General features: G+C 52.6%; 1 protein-coding gene and 2 pseudogenes across 4 annotated transcripts; 2 read left to right on the plus strand and 1 right to left on the minus strand.

The window, feature by feature from the left end:
• The first annotated feature begins 2,465 nt into the window (after positions 1-2,465).
• Positions 2,466-21,521, plus strand: CDK11B (cyclin dependent kinase 11B). Of its 4 annotated transcripts, none has more exons than XM_060625664.3 (20): positions 2,466-2,575; positions 3,086-3,209; positions 4,017-4,132; positions 5,146-5,273; positions 7,283-7,421; positions 15,225-15,361; positions 15,878-16,000; positions 16,319-16,414; positions 16,497-16,658; positions 16,950-17,015; positions 17,643-17,812; positions 18,240-18,330; positions 19,243-19,364; positions 19,583-19,688; positions 20,033-20,154; positions 20,236-20,343; positions 20,417-20,533; positions 20,648-20,796; positions 20,896-21,085; positions 21,179-21,521. In XM_060625664.3, the coding sequence occupies exons 2-20, from the start codon at positions 3,099-3,101 to the stop codon at positions 21,269-21,271; spliced, it is 2,346 nt and encodes a 781-aa protein (XP_060481647.1). In that variant the 5' UTR covers positions 2,466-2,575; positions 3,086-3,098; the 3' UTR covers positions 21,272-21,521. The 4 variants fall into 4 exon arrangements, with proteins under 4 accessions (XP_060481647.1, XP_060481646.1, XP_060481649.1 ...); XM_060625663.3 differs by having other exon boundaries at positions 2,467-2,575; positions 17,637-17,812; XM_060625666.3 differs by lacking the exon at positions 2,466-2,575 and adding an exon at positions 3,282-3,328 and having other exon boundaries at positions 3,086-3,125; positions 17,637-17,812.
• LOC132673211 (CDAN1-interacting nuclease 1-like) lies at positions 10,829-15,217 on the plus strand (annotated as a pseudogene).
• LOC132673935 (U4 spliceosomal RNA) lies at positions 13,443-13,565 on the minus strand (annotated as a pseudogene).
• Positions 21,522-22,037: the final 516 nt, after the last annotated feature.

Consider the following 22,037-nt stretch of genomic DNA (forward strand, 5'->3'; position numbering starts at 1 on the left):
GCAAGATTGTCACGTTGGCCTTCTCACAGACGCCCTCATCCGAGTAACCAGGTAGGCGGCACCTGCTTCTGAGCCTCGTTAGGGACCCGGGTCCGAGTCTCCTCTGGAACCAGCGCCCTGCACACCACATGTGCCCCGCCTCCTGTCACAAGTGGTTTTCTGCCGGTTTTGATTTTCCATATTTTTGGACCAGAAACAAAATGAAGATTTCTCCAAATTATTAGTAAATGAGGTAATTTCCAACAAAGCTGCTTTTGAAACATTTCCTAAGAACCCAAGCTGTGGCCAGCACTGCCCGTGCCTGGGGCTTACATTCCTTCTTTGTATGGTCTCCACCCTGAAGCCGTCCATGTCCTGCATGTCCGGGACAACCCTGCCAGGAGACAAAACATGGCCTGTCGTGGCCGTTTGTTTAATGAATGTACAGACATACGTTTTTTATTAACTTTGTGTAGTAGTGTTTATAGTATGTTTATAATACATTGCAAACATGCTTGTGTCATTGTCGTCACTTACACGGGTCATTTCCTATGTCCGTGGTCATTGTCTGTGCCTTTGTAAAGAAACACTTCAAACAGGTGTCAGGTCGGGTTGGGTCGATACCTTACCTACGTTGATACTTCTAAATATACATGTATCTGACTTTCAAGGAAACTTCCACTATGAGTGGCATAAAAACCTTGGGTTTTTTTTTTTGTTGTTGTTGTTTTTCCGACAGTCACAGTTGCATGTCATCATTAAAATAATCTGCCCTGGAGGGCTGAGAATATTCTTGCACAATCCAAAAATGTGTCTTTAATTTGAGAAAAATAGGCATGGTGAATCCAAAGCGGTAAAATGCTACACAAAGAGTATCGAACGAAGTTGTGCTCGTAGCCCATGCTGGAGATTCTTTTCCCAAAACCAGTGGGTTTTTGCTTGTGAACGGTCACTTGGACAGACCAGTAGGTTTGACAGACGCATATCATGGCTTTTTACATCTGTCTGAGTGTCGTGCTTTCCTAAGGCCTGGAGCATTTTCCGTTTCCCTGGGTTGGAAAAATTAATCAAGGACGCTACTGCAGATAGAATTCTTTTGCCTTTGACCGTCATAGTAAGGGCTTTATTCTTTCATAAAATCCGTACATGCTCTGGCTGAGGCGTCTTCATTTCCTTAGTTTACAACTAAAACTGTCCCAGCTCCCCTGGTGAATCTGCCTGTTTCCCTGTGTCCTGGCTCGTGAGCCAAGAGCAGAGGTGAGGTTGTGCTGACCACCCTCCGGCTCAGGTGGAAAACCTTTGATTTTGCTGTCCTTGAAGAGTTTCTTCCAGTTTTCCTGAGGGTTCTGATTCTGAGTTTGATGGCCACTGGATCCATGCCCAGATTTCCAAACAGAGCTGGAAACTGTCCTAACTGGTAGAATCTTTCGTTGTCTTTTTTGTTTTGTTTTCATTTGAGTAAAACCTGCATTCACCTGATTGGCCATTTCTAGTCTTTGCAGATGTGTGAGTGGAGTCTGAACCTGCCCAGGGGGTGTTGTGGGACCCACGAGGAGGGCCACAGTCACGGTGACTTTCCCACACTGAAAAACTTGAAAATCCTATCAGTAATTGTCTACATCAGAACCAAGTGAGATCTGCTTCATACCAAACAAAACTGTGGACAACTGAAAGCGCATTGTACAAGATGTGTATCGTGTTCTTGTATTTCACCTAATTCAGTATTCGAGTGACTACATCAGTACTTTCTAGAAAGTGGTTCTATTAAATAATTTAGTGAGTCACTGTTAAATCTACTGTGGTAATAAACTGATGCCTCTTGGCTCTTTTTGTCTAAATTAAGCCACTTGGTAGCAACTACCTAGGACTCTGGTTCTCTCAAAATACAATAAATGTTAACAGTGCCTGCCGTTGCTGTCTTCACTGTAACCCTCCCGGGTTTGTGCTACTGAAATGGTCACGGGGCTGGGGGGGGGGGGGGGAGGGTCGTTCTTGTCGCCTTCATGCTGAAAACTCCCTTCGTGAAGAGAGAAGAATGGTTCTCCTGTCCCCAAGGGCTCAGGAAGCAAAATAAGTGTGGGTACAGAAAGTAAACACCGTCCTGGGGAGGAAAAGAAAGCTCAATTCCACTCGCCCTTTTTGTGCCCAAATTTGTCCCATTCCGCATTTCCCACTTCAAACCCGGCTAACGAGGACGCATGTCGGTCTCCCGCTCTCTTCCCTGGGCTGCGGCTCGTGGGTCACCACATTCCCACGGCCCTTTCAAACCGCGGAAGGGGGCGGGGCGGGAGGGACCCCGGGAGGCGCGCCTTCGCGCCACACGCCCTTCTAGAATTCCGGGCGAACCTCCGTCGCCTCCGGGGCACCACCGGCGGCCTCCGCGCCCCGCGCTCGGAGGGACGGCGCCCGGGTCGGAAGTGACGTGAGCGCGCCCGGGCCCCTCCCTGCTCGGGCGGAGTCGCCGGCGGGCGCCGCCGACCTGCGTCATCAGCCCGCGCCGACGCAGGAAGTGCCGACGCTGCTGGCGCGCGCCGGGCGCTGTTTCTCCTCGGGCTCCGGGACCGGCGGCGGCGGCGGCGGCGGCGGAGGCGCAGGGGTGAGTGGCGGAGGGCGGGGCCGGGCCGGGCGGCGAGCGCTCGGATCCGGGCGGACCCTGGGCGTCGCTTCCCGCCTCCTCGTTCCGCCTCGCCCCGCGCGGAGCCGGGGGTTGAGGCGGCGTCGGGCGCAGACGCCGGGAGCCCGCCCCTGCGGGCCCGAACCCCGACTCGTAGCGGCCGCGCCCGGGGGGCTGAGGGGCCGGGCGGCCCGGCCGCGTCGTATCCGGTGACCGCGACCCCCGGGCGTGGGGTCTCCGGGACTGAGCCGCGAGCTTTCCACGGATGAGCTCCCTCCCCACCGGTGTTGTTCTGCGGGGGGGTGTTCTCGTCTGTGACCGAAGGGTAAACTGAGGCGAAGGACCTTGCCCGGGAATGACGGCAAAGAGATTTGAATCCAGGCGGTCGCTCTTCGGAGCCCGGCCCGCCCCGTCCGCGAAGACGCGAGCCGCAGCGCCCCAAAGCCCACTTGCCGTGTGTCCTGCCCTGGCTCGAGCTCTTTCTCTTTGCAGCGGTTCGACTCAAATGGGTGATGAAAAGGACTCTTGGAAGGTGAAAACTTTAGATGAAATTCTTCAGGAAAAGAAACGACGGAAGGAACAAGAGGAGAAAGCAGAGATAAAACGCTTAAAAAACGTAAGCCATGTTTTTTAAGTAAGTGGTTTTCTTAAAGGAGATTTAATTTCTTTGCCCTCGTTTTTCCATTAGAACAACGCTTCTTCGGTGAAGTTCTTTTGTACTTCCAAATGTCGCAGGTGAGCGCAAAATCTCTTCTAAAAATTAACAAAAACGTTCAAATACTCGGTTTTCGTTGAAGACAGATCGATAACATACTAAAGCTGTGTGTAGATGGCGGGATCCACGTGGAGATAAAGTACTTTGAACCTGAATCCATTAGTGCAGGGGGACTAATTTTTCTCATGTCACCGCTTCTGTGTCCGTGGCACCATTTCCAAGTATGTCTAGTGCAGTAGGAAGTCGCCCTGGGATTAATACTCGTGTTTGGCGGGGTCTTTGGTTTGCACAGTAACGTAATCAGAGAAACGTTTGGTACCTTGGCGAGAGCGTCGGCAGAAGTGCTCGTTTCCGCTCTTACTAGCAGCTGACCTTTGTTAGCTATTGCCGAGTCACGGACGAGGTGTCCCAGGGTATTTGGCGTATAAAACACGGCGGAAGGCTCAAGTTTGGCTTATGTAAACAACTAACATACTTGGCATAGAGTCTAATGTTTCTTGTCGAATATGCTGATTTCAAGTTTTTTCACCTGAGGCCCTGGGTTCTAGCGAGTTGTGATTTTAACGTCATACGATTTGGGTGGAAGGTTCTTGTACCTCGTAACACTGATCCATTCAAAGCGTATGTGAGACTTTGGACATTGGCAAGGTTTGAGATCGTTAGCAAGACTTTTCTCTGTGAGGAAATGACTTTCTCCTTGCTTCTCAGTCTGATGACCGGGATTCCAAGCGGGATTCCCTTGAGGAGGGGGAGCTGAGGGACCACCGCATGGAGATAACGATCAGGAACTCGCCATACAGAAGAGAGGACTCCATGGAAGACAGGTGGGGACAAGGTGCACGAGGACGAAGGGCATCCAGCGGCACGTGCGCTTCCCCGCGGAGACAGGCGGGGTCCCGCAGCACAGCTGTGGTCCTGGCCGAGCCTCCTCGGGGCTCCTCTGAAAACGTTTGAAGCGGTGACTGGGTTTACCTCACAGTTGAGATGGACTTTGTGTGGTACCAGTTGGCACCTGAGTCCTCTTGCGAGAAGATTGAATGGGTGCACATTCCCTTCTTGGCGATTATCCTTCAACCCAGTGAATTCGCATTCACAAATTGCACTTAAATGATCGTGTGTGTGTGCTTTTAGTGACTGGTAAAATTACCGTGTCAGATCTTGCACGGATGAGCCACACTAGGGTGCTGAAGTGTGCTCGAGCAAGGCCCGTAAGCAGCGGTGGTCCTAGCGAGGCCCGTGTACGCTAACACCCCTTCCTGCACCACGGTATCCCCTCACTTACTTCCTTCTCGTATCCGTCATCATCACCAAATTATCCGTCATCAAATCATTAAAGCCAGCCTAACCAGAAATTAAGGTGCAAGGACACATAGATTGTGAATTCTCACAACTTTTTGGTCATATAGTCAGTGAAAAGTGTTGTTGAGTGACCTTTTGAGGTCATCAAGTTCTGTTAAAATTGTGATACTTTTTTTAACGGCTTTATTGATGTATAAACGATAAGCTGCATATGTATATAAAGTGTGCAGTCTGACATGTTTGTACACGCTTGTGAAACTATCACCATGGTCATGGTGATGAACGTGTGCATCATGCCCTGAAGTTTCTTCAGAGAGGCATTTTCATTCCATATACACATTGATTTTTCGCTTACCCTTTTCATCTGTGTCTGTATTTATAAGCAGTTTTGGCTTCAATTTCATAGTTAAGGTTTAAAATGATTCTAGATTCAACTTTGTTTGTATTCTGAACGCTGCGTTTTTCCGGGCTGAAGAAGCTCCACGGCACCCTCATGGCTCTTCCATTACCTGACGTGATGCTTTGTGTCTTATTTCAGAGGAGAGGAAGATGATTCTTTGGCTATCAAACCACCCCAGCAAATGTCTCGGAAAGAAAAGGCTCATCATAGGAAAGATGAAAAGAGGAAAGAGAAACGTAGGCATCGTAGCCATTCAGCAGAAGGGGGTACTGAAGCATTTATTGGTTTTTTTCTTTGTATCATGCTCAAGTATGGTCTGTTTCCTGTGTCATACTCTACCGTCTCCTCCAGAGCACAACTGAAAGAGAAGAGAAAGTAAAATCTTAGCCAAAAGCATACGTTTTTCTAGATCATTCTGAGTAGTTAATTCATTTTCTTTCTGGTATTTTTTTTTTCTCCCTCGTTACATTGTTTTGGGTTAGTTTGTTTAAATGTAATATTGTCTTTTTTTTTTTTTTTTAATGTTTTTTGAATTTTTTTTTAACGTTTATTTATTTGAGAGAGAGAGAGAGAGAGAGAGACAGAGCACAAGGAGGGGAAGGGCAGAGAGAGAAGGAGACACAGAAACCAAAGCAGGCCCCAGGCTGTGAGCTGTCAGTACAGAGCCTGATGTGGGGCTCAAACTCACGAACTGTGACATCATGACCTGAGCTGAAGTCAGACACTTAACCGACTGAGCCACCCAGGCGCCCCATTAATGTTTGTTTTTTGAAGGAGAGATCGAGCATCAGCGGGGGAGGGGCAGAGAGAGGGAGACACAGAATCCAAATCCTGAGCTGTCAGCATAAAGCCTGTCGCGGGGCTTGAACTCAGAAATCGTGAGATCATGACCTGAGCAGAAGTCAGACGCTTAACTGACTGAGCCCCCCATAAACGTAATACTGTCTAAACTCAACAAATATAGGGTACGTATATGCAGTTTTTTTTTAAGTTTACTTACTTTGAAAGAGCACACTTGCAAGCATGAGATGGGCAGAGAGAGAGGGAGAGAGTATCTCAAGCAGGCTCCGTGCTGTCAGTGCGGAGCCTGACACAGGGCTCTGTCTCACAAACTGGGAGGTTGTGACCTGAGCCGAAATCATGAGTCGGATGCTTAACCAACTGAGCCACCCAGGCATTCCTTCCTTACATTTTGAACAATAGGTGTTTTTCTAGCTGACATGGTTGCAAGAGTATAGTAGGCAACATAAAACACACAGTGTGTGTTAATTGGCTATGTTAACAGTAAGCTCTTAGTAAAATTTTTAGAGAATCAGAAGTTATACATGGATTTCTGACTGCGCTGGGGGTCAATTATTCAACATTGTGTTTTTAAGGATCAATTATAGTCTAATCGTAGCTTAATACAGAAAGAAGATGAAAGTTACATTTTTTTTTTTAAACGTTTATTCATTTTTGAGAGAGACAGAGCGTGAGCGGGGGAGGGGGAGAGAGAGAGGGAGACACAGAATCCGAAACAGGCTCCAGGCTCTGAGCTGTCAGCACAGAGCCTGATGCGGGGCTCAAACTCACAAACCGCGAGATGATGGCCTGAGCCGAAGTCGAACGCTTAACCAACTGAGCCACCCAGGCGTCCCAAAAGTTACAGTTCTATTCAGTGATAATCACATTATTTTTTCTCTCACTTTGAGGCTTACTTCCATAGGATTTTCTTTTGTTTTTTTAACATAAAGTGATTGTTTCTCCGAAGTCATTAATTAAATGTTTTCTTCTTCACTGAGTATTTTCTTTGAAAAAAAGTTTTTAATTTTTTTTTTAATGTTTATATTTTAGAGAGACAGGGTGTGAGCGGGGGAGGGGCAGAGAGAGAGGTAAACCCAGAATCTGAAGCAGGCTCCAGGCTCTGAGCTGTCAGCACACAGCCCGACACGGGGCTCGAACTCACAAACTGTTGAGATCATGACCTGAGCCGAAGTCAGGCGCTTAACCGACTGAGCTACCCAGGCCCCCCCTGAAATTTTTTTTTAATCTTTTAACTTACTTTTTGAGAGAGAGCACGCACAAGCAGGGGCGGGGCAGAAAGAGGGGGCAGAGGATCTAAAGCAGGCTCTGCGCTGACAGCAGAGAACCCCAACGTGGGGTTCAGATTCACGAACCGTGAGATCATTCCCTTGTCAGACACTTAACTGACTGAGCCACCCAGGCGCCCCTTCAATATTTTTAAATTAAGTTTTGGGTGTTGGGCCCCTTTGCGTGACATTCTCTCTCCTCTTAGGGAAGCATGCTAGGGCAAAGGAAAAAGAGAGAGAACACGAGCGCCGGAAGCGACACCGGGAGGAGCAAGACAAGGCTCGCAGAGAGTGGGAGAGGCAGAAGAGAAGGGAGATGGCCCGGGAGCATTCCAGGAGGGAGAGGTGAGTGAGTGCAGTCTGCGACGGAGCCTGAAACTGAGCATTGCTGGTAGCCAACACCCCATCAGAGCGGCGATGGAGACCGCCATTTTGGTGCACACACGAGAACCCGGCAGTATAACAGAGATGTGGGGCAGAAGTGGTTTGTGAGTCCACGGTCCTGGCACGGTAAACATGGGGTGGATGGGGTGGTGCCGACTGAAGAGATTAAGTCTTTACTGCATCCTGAAGACAGACATGGGTGTGAGTCTTCCTCAGAGAAGATCGTGAAGGGAACGGAAATCCGTGTGTCGGTTTCCTCCAGGCGAAGGCTGGTGGGGGAGGTACTCGGGAGCCAGGCCATTCCAGCAGTTGCTTGAGACCCTGTGTAAGAGTGTGATTTGGGCCAGTTGGAAGGGGCATTTCTGGTGGGAGCTGGAAGTCTGACAAAGGAATTCAGACGCAAGGAGTGCAGTTTGGGGCCAAAAACATAGCAGTGGAGAGGGAAAGGGTGGTGGTCGCGCAGGGAGAGACGATCTTCATCTGTCAGCTGACGCCGGGGACGGGGGAGGAGGGCCCTCTCAGATTCAGCCCAGGGCGCGTGTAGAAATTCCCACACAGCGCCCAAGAGAAATCTGTTCTAGGACGGTTCATTGGTCACTGGGCAAGTATTTTTTGAGTGCCTGCTCTGTACCGAGGTCTCTTCCAGGTGGTCTAAGCGAGGAAGACTAAGGAAATCTATTGCTTAGGGTTCTCTAGGTCACAGCAGAAATAGACTGTGGTTCTTTCAGACAAAATGGAAATCCCAAAGGCCTTGTAATAGCTTTGGAGCTGAGGCACCAGACTCTTCGACATTAGTCTCCAAGTACATCTCTGTGGGCTCAGATTCCCAGGAGAAGACATCTGTGTAGCTCCAGATCTGTTCATCCGGGCTAGTTGTGACTACTGGGGCCATCTCTGTGTATTGAGGTGTTTCCAGAGAAAGCTTGGTACCGGCCTGCTACACGGAACGGAGAAGTAGGAGGGGTAGATGGTGCCTGCGTTCCCAGCAGGCCGAATGACACGGGCACCGAACAAAGTGTGACGAGAGCCTTTGTTCTCGTGAGGAGGAGGTATGGGGGGGAGCTGATTCCTAAGGTAAAAGGTCACGGGGTGAGCAGAGCTGTGTGTCCAGGTTCGCTGCTAGCACGTGAAACCCCTGTGTTTGCCGAGCCCAGTGCTGACCGTTTAGGATGGGCTGACGGCACAGCTGTGCGGACACAGTGTTGATCCCAAGGAAGCCAAGCTTGAAAACAAAAAGAAACGAAGGGAAAAAACCAGCAGTGGCCGCACTCTTTTTGGCAGACAGAGTTGACAGAGTTAGCAGAGCAGGTTACCAAACAAACAGCAACAGGTGAGAGGAAACATGAGAATCCTCGATTGCTACCGTATGTTATTTGAAATGTCCAATTCTCAACAGGACGTCTTGAGATGTAAAAGAAATAAGAAAGTATGACTTCCTGTTAAGGAAGACAAGCATCAGTAGAAACCAAGTGTTCCAGATTATCAAGGAACTTGAAACAAAGCAATAGAAATTATGCTTTCTTCAGAACAGACAGTCAAAGGAAGAGAACTAGAGCCTCCGAGATCTGTGGCACAGCGCCTGTTTCACCAACACCATGTAACTCGCAATACCAGGAGAGAAGAGTGATGCGGCACAAAGATGTCTTTTTAAATAATGGCTGAAATCTTCCCCAGTCTGATGGAAAACAGTTATCTGCATATCCAAGAAGTTCAGTGTACCCCGAGCAGGGTAAATACAAAGGCACATCATAGTCAAACTGGTGAAAGCCAAAGAACAGATTTTGAAGGCAGCAAGAGAAAAAAAATCTACATAGAAGGTATGACTGGTGGCTGACTTCTCATTAGAAACAATGGAGGCCAGGCGCGCCTGGGTGGCTCAGTCGGTTAAGCGTTCGACTTCAACTCAGGTCATGATCTCATGGCCTGTGGGTTTGAGCCCTGCGTTGTTGGGCTCAGTACTGACAGCGTGGAGCCTGGAGCCTGCTTTGGATTCTGTGTCTCCCTCTCTCTCTGCCTCTCCCTTGCTTGTTCGTTCTCTCTCTCTTTCTCTCTTTCTCAAAAATAAACAAACATTAAAACAAAAATTTAAAAAAACAAAAAGAAAAACAGCAGAGGTCAGAAGGCAGTGGAATGGCATAGTCACACTGCTGAAAGAAAACCTGTCAACCGGGAAATCTGTGCAGCAAAACTGTTGTTCAAAAGTGAGGAGACATAACAAACTGGTGGAATTCATTGTTAGTAATACCTGCCTTAAATACTCAAGGGCAGACGCCTGGGTGGCTCAGTCGGTTAAGCATCCAGCTTTGGCTCAGGTCATGATCTCACGGTCCGTGAGTTCGAGCCCTACATCGGGCTCTGTGCTGAGAGCTCAGAGCCTGGAGCCTGCTTCAGATTCTGTGTCTCCCTCTTTTTCTGCCTTACACCGCTCACTGTCTGTCTCTCTCTCAAAAATAAATTAATTAATTAAAAAACACTCAAGATCTTCAGGTTGAATGGAAATGACACCAGAAGGTATAGAATTCACAGGAACAAAAGACAAGCTTTAGAAATGGTAAAAGTGTAGGTTAACGTAAGATAACTTATGTATGTTTCATTTCATGTCTTCTCAGCTTCTATGAGACACGATTGCATAAAACAGTAGTTATTAAGATACCGTGTTGTTGTGTGATACATAGCATGTGTAGAGTGCACAGGGTTGAGAAGGGAGGGCTGTGGCTGTGGCAGAGCAGACCTATGTCCAGTGGAATGAAGTTAGTGTAATTTGATAAGATGCATGCTGCCATCACTGAAACAACCTCTAAAAAAATAACTTTAACAAAATAGTGCAAGCAAGAATTAAAATTATATACTACAAATATTTATTTATACTAAACACAGAGGGGCGTCTGGACAGCTCAGTCAGTTAAGCATCAGACTCTTGCTTTCAGCTCAGGTGGTGATCTCATGGTTCATGGGATTCTCTCTCCCTCACCCCCCCTCTCTCACTCTCTGCCCCTCCCCCGCACTCTTCCCCTCTATCCCTCTCCCTCCCCCGCATCTGTCTCAAACATTATATACATACACACACGGACAATCAAAAACTGAGAAACAGGACCCAAAAGGAAGACCTATGAAAGAAAAACCAAGAACAACAACGAAAGTAAATCCAGCCAAATCCATAATTACATGAAAGGTGAAGTGGTTTCTGTACCCAAAAGAGAGGTTCTTTGATAGCAAAGCTTGATCTATTTTGTTGTCTGTAAGGAGAACACATTAGAGACCAGGACAAAAATAGGTCGAAAGTAAACGTATGGGGAGCTGCCGTGTGAAGCCTGGTCTGCATAGCTAGTGGTAAAGAGGGTGTGGGAGCAAGCCAAAACAGACTAGGAGCTCACGCTGTGCCACTGTGTGCCCACCCTTCGGCTCCTGACACCAAGGCTGAGCCCAGGGTGTTTTTCCCTTGCCTGTGCCACCTCCCAGTCCCTGGCCCAACGTGGTACTGACCGACCAAAGCCCAGTACTGACGAGACAGCTCAGTGCCTGGTGTCTGTGCCGCCTGCCAGAACACTGAGGCAGAGGTTCCCCAGGTACCTGAATGGAGTGGGGAGAAGAGCTAGCCAATGAGGTGGACTGTGCACCCTCATTAATGGCTCAGATTATACTGGAGAGGTTTCTACAAGAGCATGAGGAAATTCCACCCTCCAAGTCTGTTACAAATACTATGCTACAGGACCCTTCTCAGATTCCAGATGGAGTTCTAGCAAATCAGGGCTGTCCGTGCACCGTGCAGTCAAATGCTCTACCCCTGAGCTATGCCCCTGTGTCAGCACACTATAAACAACTGCTGTTACGGACCACTGGTTGACTGCATCAGACATGCCCTTGGTCGTGAGCATGAAGTCCTACTGAGAGGCCTTCTAGAGAAAAACCTGTCCTTCCTGAATGAAGAGCAGCTCCGTGCAGAGGGTTATGACAAAACCCCAAACTTTACGAGTTCCAGTTGGCTGTGGAAGGGTGCATAGTTCACCGGATTGAAAGCGGGGCCTCATTTGGTGATGAATGTAGCCACCGTGCCCACCTACATGACTGACCAGGTCTGGACGTACTGGAATAGGTTTGGGTTGGGCTTCGTCATTTATTGGGACAGCTTTCCCCGGGAACTGGACTGTAGCTGGGAAAGGGGCATCCTGCTCAAAGCCTGTTTTCCCGTGGACGTTGTCGCCTTGTGTCGTAGCATAGCTTGACCCTGATGATCCTGGAAGAGAAGCCGGGGGGACGAGGCTGAATCCAAAGCAGTTTTACTTTTCTGCAGTGTAAACTCCTGGCGGCACCCGCCCTGAACTTCAGCTTGAATTCGTGCTGCCCGTAGCCACGTCACCACCTCTTGAGACAAACATATCAAGAATTTCTAGTTTTCCTCGTCCGTTGCTGATGTGAAGAGCCAAGAAATGCATACATCACCACTGTTATCATAAGCATTTCTCTGTCAGTTTACAGATAGTCATAATCTTCCTTCCTTCCAGATGGTTTCTGCTCATATACTGAACAAGAAGCAGGAATGTGGAGACTGAAAGGTGTGGTTTTTCAATTCTCCCAGTTCCCGAACCACCCTATTTTTTTTCCTAAGTCTCCATTCATTCTCCCGCCTCCCCCGTTCTTCTCCTACCCTCGCAGGTCCTCAGTGTTGAATTAGCGTCCTGGAATAATCTAGCACAATCCTAGCAGAGTGGAAAACGTGGCGGTTGAAACTCTTTTTGCTCTCACCTGCAAGGTTCCAGTAGACCTTGATGGTAACCTGGGCTTGTTTTGTCCAGTCTTTACGATTTTCTGATTTCTGTGGCATTAAGCCAAGCTGAGAAAATACACTTGATGAGAGGTTTTTCTTTTTACGGTACTTATTTGAACACCAAAGACTTTCCGTTGATTTCGTATAAAAGTATCGGTTACATTATGTCTGGAAACCACACTCCTTTGGATTGAAGGCCAAGGGGAGACCATTGAAACATGGTGCCAGCCTGGGCAAAAGTTCATTTTTAATTTTATTTTTTAATGTTTATTCATTTTTGAGAGATAGAGACTGAGCGTGAGCAGGGAAGGGGCAGAGAGAGAAGGAGACCCGGGATCCGGAGCAGGCTCCAGGCTCTGAGCCGTCGGCACAGAGCCCAACGCGGGGCTCAAACTCACAAACCATGAGATCATGACCTGAGCTGAAGTCAGAGGTTTAGCCAAACTGAGCCACCCAGGTGCCCCAGACGTTCATTTTTAAATACAGCTGCTTGTCAGTATGTACAGTAATCGGTATCTTTCTGAGTACAATTTTTTAAAAGCACATTCTGTGCACTGGTCTATATGCGCATTTTATACCACATAATTATATAACACTCAAATAATTTAGTCCTTAGAAATGCTCAGCTTTGAATGAATTAAGTGTACCAGAAATAAACGTAGAGTGATTTCCAAATGAGCAAAATAAAAGGGATTTTGTATATGTTCAGAAAACAAAAAAGCATGAAATTAAACACATGGAAGAAGGTGCAGCACGTACACAGCAGCCACAGCGCGCGAGTGGCTCAGCGCCAGGCCGGACGTGAGGCCAGCACCGAGACCGGGCTTCACAACCACAGGAAGGGACATACGTCGGGAACACGTGACCGCGGTAACCGTGTATGAGTCTGACGGCAGAGTCCAGAAATCTGGGCTGCAATAACCTGACAGTTGAAAGAAGAAATAGGCAGTTCCTCAATTATAGTTGGAAGTTTCGGTACCCCACTCTAGTTGTTAATAGAACGAGAGGAAACGAGGATATAAAAAATTTGGAAAATACCCTGCACCAGCTCAATCTGACTGAGCTTGCGTGCAGGACTCCACCCACAGCCACAGAAGACACGCTCACTTCGAGCATATCGTATGTGGGCCATACGACAAGTGTCACACATAAGATAGTTGCAGTAGTACAAAGTACGCCGTCTTTCCACAAAAGAAAGTGGAAATCAACAGAAAGAAACCTGGGGAAATCCTCAAAATGTTGGGAAATCCAACCACCCGTTTCTGAGAAAAGTTTTCATACGGCAATAATCGCACCTCAGATGAACCTCGTTGGCTGGGATACTGCCACGCCGCAAAGCTCTTCCGTTTCTGATTAACCTGTGGCCCAAAGAAGAAATTCAAAGGAAAAATAGAAAATATTTTGGATTGAGGGAAAACAAAAGCAACGTGCCAAAAGGTAGGGGTGCACAAAAAGCTGGGCCCAGAACGAGCTGTTTTAAGCACTGATACCAGAAGAGGAAGTTGTCAAGTCAGCAACTTGAGCTGCTACCCCCAGAGCAGGAGAAAGAAGCAGAAGAGATGTCCCGAGAGTCCTGCTCTGACAGGAAGCAGATGGGGGACGATGGCCAGGAGCTGACCACGGATGGGCACGAGATGGGAGTGTTTTAAAACGGGCTTATGGTGATAGTTGGACAATTTTGTAAATTTACGAAAAACTGAATTCACTGGTTGGATTTATTTTTGTTAAGTTTTTATTTATTTGAAAGAGACAGAGGTATGAGCAGGGGAGGGGCAGAGAGAGGGAGAGAGAATCCCAAGCAGGCGCTGCGCCGTCGGGGTTCACACTCACAAATCCCGAGACCGCGCTCTGAGCTGAAAGAGTCGGATGCTTAACCGACCGAGCCACCCAGGTGCCCCTCGGTGGTTGGGTTTTATATGTTCACTTACAGCTTTTATCTTGTGACAGTTTGGACTTCTGGCATTTACAGAATAGTTCCTAGAATCCACGCCTTCCACAGCGGTGACCTCTGATGGGCCCCAAAGCTGGCACGGTACCAGCGACCATACCACAGGCCCTGTTCCACTGTCACCCGTGTCCGTGCTCTTTTCTGGTTTGGTTTTGGTTTTGGTTTTTTTGGTCATAGCTCTTCTGGTCAGATTTGGACTTAATTCTGATTCTGTCGGGATTTGAAAACTAACCGCTGCTCATCAGTTTTTACCATCTGGCCACTTTGTGCTGCATCAGCCATGCACACCGTGGTCGCTAATAGTTCCTGCACTTCAGATGAGTCTTGTCCCCTCCATGAAGCAACTTTCCCCGCTGCCCCTCGTGTACCACACTCGTACCCGCTTAGCTCCCCACCGGGCCCGGCTGGGCATCCGTCTACCATAGGATCTAGTGAGGAGGGTGGGACAGGGCCTCAGGCCCAAGTCTAGGTCCTTCTCTCCACCTTCCCCAGGTGGGCCCTTCCACCCCTCAGTGCCCCTGAAAACTTAGTGATAAAGGTGGATTTAAATTGTACCGCCATCCGCATTCGGTAGGACTGCGAAACAGAAGCCTTCTGGAACCAATGGGCTCATCCCTCATTGGCAATATCTGATCGTGCCAGTACTCTGCTACATTCTGTTGCGCCTGTTGGGCTGTGTGCGCGTATATGTTCTACTTTTAAAAAGCCCATTATGGGGCGCCTGGGTGGCTCAGTCCGTTAAGCGGCCGACTTCGGCTCAGGTCATGATCTCGTGGTCCGTGAGTTCGAGCCCCGCGTCGGGCTCTGTGCTGACCGCTCAGAGCCTGGAGCCTGTTTCAGATTCTGTGTCTCCCTCTCTCTGACCCTCCCCCGTTCATGCTCTGTCTCTCTCTGTCTCAAAAATAAAATAAACGTTAAAAAAAATAAATAAAAAGCCCATTATGGTTTGAACAATCTAAGTGGGCAGTTTCTAAATTTGAGCAAAAAACACTTGGGGTGGAAAAGAAAACTTCGTGTTTGCAGAGAGAGAGTTGGCCTGTGCTTGTTGCAGGGACCGCCTTGAGCAGCTGGAGAGGAAGCGGGAGCGAGAACGAAAGATGCGTGAACAGCAAAAGGAACAGCGGGAACAGAAGGAACGGGAGCGGCGCGCCGAGGAGCGGCGCAAGGAGCGCGAGGCCCGAAGGGAAGGTGCGCGTGGGCGCACCCTGTGGTTGGGGTGTTGTTCCCATGGGTGAGCCCAGAGCTGCACAAATGGCACTGAGGGGTGAGGTGCTCTGGACCATGGCTGAGTGAAGGGGGAACAGGCCGTGGGGCTCGGGAGTTGAGCCTGACCGCATAGCTCCTTGCCAAAGAAGGCAGTGGTCGCTTCAGGCCTGAGGTGAGGGTGTGCGGCCGGGGCGCACCCGGGCCTGGTGCTGGACAGCCGTCAGGGCAACACACGGCTGCCGCCCGCTGCTGTTTAGGCACAGGCTTGGAGAGGTGGGTCGTGGCCCCTTCTTTTCCGGCAGTAGAGAGTCTGGAAGGCCTACGTGGGTCCTCCGGAACGCCTCTCGGCTTCCGCGCCTCTGTGGCCACAGAGCTGTCAGCAGGTGTGGTGGGTTGTCATCGGCAGGGGTGCGGGTGAGGACCACCTCTGAGCGAGGTGGGGCCCTGCCAGAGAGAGGCTGCCGCCAGCGCTGCCTCCTGCTGTGTTCTGTGCCCCAGTGTCTGCACATCACCGGACCATGAGGGAGGACTATGGCGACAAGGTCAAAGCGAGCCACTGGAGTCGCAGTCCGCTGCGGCCGCCGCGAGAGCGGTTTGAGCTGACAGACGGCCGGAAACCAGGTGAGGGCCCGCGGCGCCTGCCTGGGGGCCAGCGTGGCGCGGTTCTTTGCTGACGGTTTTTTACGGGCAGAAACTGTTTTTTGCACGACGATACGGTACGCTAAAGTACTTCCGTGTCACCTGGCAGGACTTTAGCATTTGCGCGGAGCACGTTTGTCTTTCTCAGCGGAAACCTTTGTTACGGGTCTTTGAGAGCTGTTTTCCAGCTGAGTGTGGATGAGGGTTTATCCTACACACTGCAGCTTATCTCTGTGTGGAAGATGCCGCGTGGTCTCGTTGATGGTAAACGCGTTCACTTTTGATGGTCTGTGTCACAAGTGAAAGAAGAGAAGGTGGAAGAGCGAGACCTGCTGTCCGACCTGCAAGACGTCAGCGACAGCGAGCGCAAAACCAGCTCAGCCGAGTCCTCGTCGGGTGAGTGCGGGCCCCGCCGCCGTGAGGTCGCCGCTGCCTGCGGTGCCTGCCTGCGGTCACTCCCGGCCGTTTTCTTCTGAAGCGGAATCAGGGTCGGGCTCGGAGGAGGAGGAAGAGGAGGAGGAGGAGGAGGAGGAGGAGGAGGAAGAGGAGGGCAGCAGCAGTGAAGAATCGGAGGAGGAGGAGGAGGAGGAGGAAGAGGAGACAGGGAGCAACTCCGAGGACGCGTCCGGACAGTCGGCTGGTGAGGAGGGCGCCGGGCGCGACGGTTTAGTTTGCTGGACTCCACAGACCGCAGAGGTCACGGGAAGTCTCGGTTTGAAAATGTCTCCAAGTGGACGGTGCCTTGCTACCTGGTACTCCACGTGAGACCCCAGAACTGATCGTTCACGGCGGTTCTTGCTCTCTGTTAGCTAAAGCAGACCCTCGCGTGTGCTGGCGGAGGGTCTGAAGAGCCCTAGAAAGAGGCAGACCCCAAGTCAGCGCAGGGCCAGCAGCCCCGCAGATCTGAGCAGACGCCTGCTGTCTCTTGCAGAGGAAGTGAGCGAAGACGAAATGAGTGAGGATGGGGAGCGCGAGAATGAGAACCACGTCCTCGTTGGTGAGAGGCATCCCCGGGGCTTTGTCTTTTCCTGCGTGCTGTGGCCCTTTGTGGAGCTGGCACCTCGGGCTTCCCCCGGGGTCACCCCACCCCAGAGACACAGGCAGCTGAGTCACTGAGAGACCCGGTTCCCTGAGCACCACCACCCCCACTCCCCCCCCCCCCCCCGGCCACTTGCGACCGTGAGGGGCCAGCGTCCCTTACTGGGGACAGTCCTGACTGAGCGTCCTCGTGAGCGTCACCGTGGCTTAGACACTGCAGGTGGCTGGGGAGCACCAGCCGGGGCCCGGCCTCTTAGCCCAGGTCCAACCACAGGCCCGTCACCATTCTGTAGACGCCAGCAAGGCCTTGCCCTCAAGGCCTGATGGGAGCTCTGGGTGTGCCGCCTTTGAGCTCGGTCTCCGGCCAGGGGCTCACGGTGCATGTGGCTGAGCTGGCAAGCCCCCAGACCCCAGTGCCCTCTGTCCAGGACGGTGGGACACACGCCTGTGCACAGCATCCTGGGGTCATTCTCGTGTGGCTCTTGCGTGCACTCAGTGTCCCCCCACCCCCACCCCAGAACAGGAGAGGGGTGATGACGGTTGCTTATTTTGGTTCCATAATTGGGTTTAACTTTTGAAGTTCCAGAGTCCCGATTTGACCGAGACTCCGGAGACAGTGAGGAAGGGGAGGAAGAAGCCGGTGAGGGCACTCCGCAGAGCAGCGCCTTGACCGAAGGGGACTTCGTGCCCGACTCTCCCGCCTTGTCACCCATTGAACTCAAACAGGAGCTGCCCAAGTACCTCCCTGCCCTGCAGGTCAGGCGTCCTCCCCATGCCGGGGTTGGTTCTGCTGATTACGAACAGGATGGTGGCTGAGAGCAGGAGCTGGGTCCCCGGGGTGTGGGTCACCAGGGTCACGTATGCAGTGAGGGAAGGTGCCAGGGCCTTGGTGGTGTGGTGCCGGGGGCGCTCCTGTCCTCAGTGTTCTCTTAGCGCCGGGCAGACAGGCCAGGCCTGGCTCAGAGGGATGCGTCCAGGACCAGCTCTTTTCCACATTAGTTTTATTCCGTAATTGAGGAGCCCGTGGTCACCGAAGAAACCGGAGAAGAGGGCTGCTCCTGGCTCCGCCACCAGATACATTCGGCGCCCTCTGGAGACCCCTGGGCAGGGTTTGCTGCACTGGCCTGATTCGGGTGTGTGTGCGGCCGTGGCCGCTGGGTCCTCACGGCAGGCTTCCTTCCAGGGCTGTCGGAGCGTGGAGGAGTTCCAGTGCCTCAACAGGATCGAAGAAGGCACGTATGGGGTGGTGTACAGAGCAAAGGACAAGAAAACAGGTGGGTGCGGTGCCGAGTGGTCCCCAAAGGGAGAAGGGGAGACGGGCAGGAACCAGATGGCGCAGAGAGCCCGTCCCTGTGCAGGAAGGGACTTGTGCTGAAGAGCATTGTCCGTGGGTGTACCCGTTGCGCCATCTCGAGCCCGGCCCGGAGGGTTTGCTGTCCGCAGCCTCTTGGACCCACGTGCGGGCTGGGCTCTAGGAGGGAGGCCGGGTGTCCTGCCCGGGCCACAGCCAGCTCACAGGGACTGAGATCGAGCCCAGGCCATCCTGGCCCTCGGCACCCTCGGTGTCAAGGTCCTTGAACGCACAGTTCCTACTCTCCTAGGAGTCTCGTCTCCCCGGGTGCCCGGCTGTGGCCTCGCTTTACCTGGCCAGCACCAGCTAGTGACTCATGGGCCCCTGAGCAGTGGACTCCTTGGTACCTGTGGAGGCCCGAGGTCAGTCGGACCGTGAGGCTCTGCCGCTTACTTGTGACAGCAGGTGCCTCCGTTCTGGGACGGAGTGCGTCGTGTGCTTTGAGCGATAGCACCTGAGCAGGTGTGTGAGCCGCAGACTGGCAGCTTCCCCAGCGCCTGCAGCTGGGTCTTGGAAGGTCAGGGAGGCCACCTGAGAGCCTCAGACCCCGGTGATTGTGTCTGTCCTGGGATGTTGAGGTTTGCTGTGTCTCCTGGCAAATCACAGTAGGGATATAGAGATAAATAGGAAAATTCTCCTTAGCTGTTTGGACAGAAGTTAGCGTGGAAATCTGCCTCGTGCGTCTGTTGGGCCACAGGTTTGGGCTTGTTTTCTTGGTGCTGATGTAACACGGGGCTTCCCACTTACAACAAGGCTTCCCAGTGCCAAATAAGAAACGCTCCCTGAGTCCCAACGAAATGTGTGCTTTCTCAGCCCATCTTCGAACTGTTTTCAGATGAAATTGTGGCTCTGAAGCGGCTAAAGATGGAGAAGGAGAAGGAGGGCTTTCCAATCACATCCCTGAGGGAGATCAACACCATCCTCAAGGCACAGCACCCCAACATTGTCACCGTTAGGGTGAGGCAGCCCGGGCCTGTGCCCCGAGGGGACCCTGTGATTCCTGTGCTCCAGTGTTGTGCAAAAATTGAGCACTAGCCTCCCAAAATGTCAGCCCCCCTAGGGTCGTCACACCTATAGGTACCTGCTGTCCCCACTGTCTGTGCCCCGGGAGCCAGCAGTTAGTTGCGGGACCTGGAGATGAGCACGGCACCCACGGACCCGCTCCTGTTTGCTAGGAGATCGTCGTGGGCAGCAACATGGACAAGATCTACATCGTGATGAACTACGTGGAGCATGACCTCAAGAGTCTGATGGAGACCATGAAGCAGCCTTTCTTGCCAGGTGGGGCCTGCAGGCACCGCGGGGGCCGTGCGGGGAGGGTCTCCCACAGCCCTGATGTACTCCCACAGACAGGGCCCTCTGACTGGTGTCCCCCACAAGGAACATGCGGCCCTCGGGCTGCCCAGGGTGCAGGCAGCGTGTCCCTGGGGCGGAAGGAGCACTGACCCCACCGCGCCGTGTATCCGAGTGTGTGCGCGCGCGCACATGTGCGGTCTCTGTGTGTGTGCGTGTGCGCGTGCGTGCGCGAGGGCCGTGCCAAGCTGAGGGCATTCCCGGGAGAAGCGCGCCCTGAGAATCCCGCTTGCCGCCGAGGCGGGGAGCTGACCCGAGGCGCTGCCCTGTAGGGGAGGTGAAGACCCTGATGATCCAGTTGCTGCGCGGTGTCAAACATCTGCACGACAACTGGATCTTGCACCGAGACCTCAAGACGTCCAACCTGCTGCTCAGCCACGCCGGCATCCTCAAGGTGAGCCCCCGGGGCCCGCCCCACCAGGGCCTGGCACCTGGGCCTCGGGGGCCTGCCCACAGCCCGCCTCTGTCCTCGCAGGTGGGGGATTTCGGGCTGGCGAGGGAGTACGGGTCCCCCCTGAAGGCCTACACCCCAGTCGTCGTGACCCTGTGGTACCGCGCCCCAGAGCTGCTGCTCGGCGCCAAGGTGAGTGCGGGGGGCGGCCAGCCTGCGCGCGCTGCCCTCCCCCAGCCTCCTGAGCGTGCCCCTGGCCCCCCAGGAGTACTCCACGGCTGTGGACATGTGGTCGGTGGGCTGCATCTTTGGGGAGCTGCTGACCCAGAAGCCGCTGTTCCCCGGGAAGTCGGAGATCGACCAGATCAACAAAGTGTTTAAGGTGGGTCTGTGCTCTCGCCCTGCCAGCCACGTGCAGACACCTGTACCAGACCCTTCCCTGCAGGCCGTGGCCGTTCCAAAACTCTCTCTCTCTCTCTCTCTCTTTCTCTCTCAGGACCTAGGGACCCCCAGTGAGAAAATCTGGCCTGGCTACAATGACCTCCCTGCGGTCAAGAAGATGACCTTCACTGAGTACCCCTATAATAACCTTCGCAAACGCTTCGGGGCCCTGCTCTCAGACCAGGGCTTTGACCTCATGAACAAGTGTGTGAACCTGCAGGCTGTGCCCCTCCGGCCCTGGGCCTCCCCCTCCCCCACCCCACCCCACCCCCACGTGGGTGCCAAGTGCTCTTGTTCTCCTAGGTTCCTGACCTACTTCCCGGGGCGGAGGGTCAGTGCGGAGGACGGCCTGAAGCACGAGTATTTCCGAGAGACCCCCCTCCCCATTGACCCCTCGATGTTCCCCACGTGGCCCGCCAAGAGTGAGCAGCAGAGAGTGAAGCGCGGCACAAGCCCACGGCCCCCCGAGGGCGGCCTGGGCTATAGCCAGCTGGTGAGGACAGGGCCGCGGGGGGGAGGCTGTGGGGGTCCCCCCCAAAGGTGGGGCCAGCCCAGCCGAAGCCCCCCGGTGACACTTGCTCCCCAGGGCGACGACGACCTGAAGGAGACAGGCTTCCACCTCACCACCACAAACCAGGGGGCCTCGGCCGCGGGGCCCGGCTTCAGCCTCAAGTTCTGAGGTTCGGCGCAGAGCCCGTGCCAGCCCTGCGGGTACCGACCAGCAAGGCTCAGTCGGGACCAGGGCAGGCGCCAGAGGCAGCATGTGGGTCCAGACCGAGGCCTGGCCCTGACTGAGCACAGCCGCTGGAGGCCGTCGTGGCCGCGGATCTTGACCTCACATCTCAGACTGCCCGTCTCGTTTGCTTTTCCAACATTTCATTTTTATCTTGGCTTGTAAATTTGTAGAATTAAATCACATTTTCCTTGTTGTGGAAGGAAAGGCCGTATTTTTTCGGATGTGTCAGACTCGCCCTGCGAAGAGGGGGGCATCTGTAGGTGGCCAGTGTGGGCGGACACGTGTCCCCCAACACACAAGGTCAGCACGGTGACCACTGGGGACTGCACTGTTAGGACACTGGCCCTGGAATGGAGCTGTGGGGGGGATTTTTCTATTTAATCTTCAGGCTCCTTTGCACCTTCCTACCCTCAGGGCATCCACAGCCCCAGGCCCCCCAGAGCCGGCATGCGAGTTCTTGGCCACAGTGAGACCGGTTTTGTACCAAGGTTAACAGGTTTTAAGACGCAATAAGATATTCTTGGGGGGAAGCTTTGCTACGTCGGTCCTTTCGCTCCCACTGGAGGCCTCACGGGCACAGTGGTCCGGCCCTTCCCAGCCTTCCTGCCTCCCCATCCCTGAGGGACCCCGAGACACAGCCAGGGACCCCGGGCCCCACCAGCTCAGCCTATGTCCCCAGCGATGCTGCTCACATGTGGGGGTCCCTTTT

This window comes from Panthera onca, chromosome C1 (assembly GCF_046562875.1).
Source record: "Panthera onca isolate mPanOnc1 chromosome C1, mPanOnc1 haplotype 2, whole genome shotgun sequence".
NCBI lineage: Eukaryota > Metazoa > Chordata > Mammalia > Carnivora > Felidae > Panthera > Panthera onca.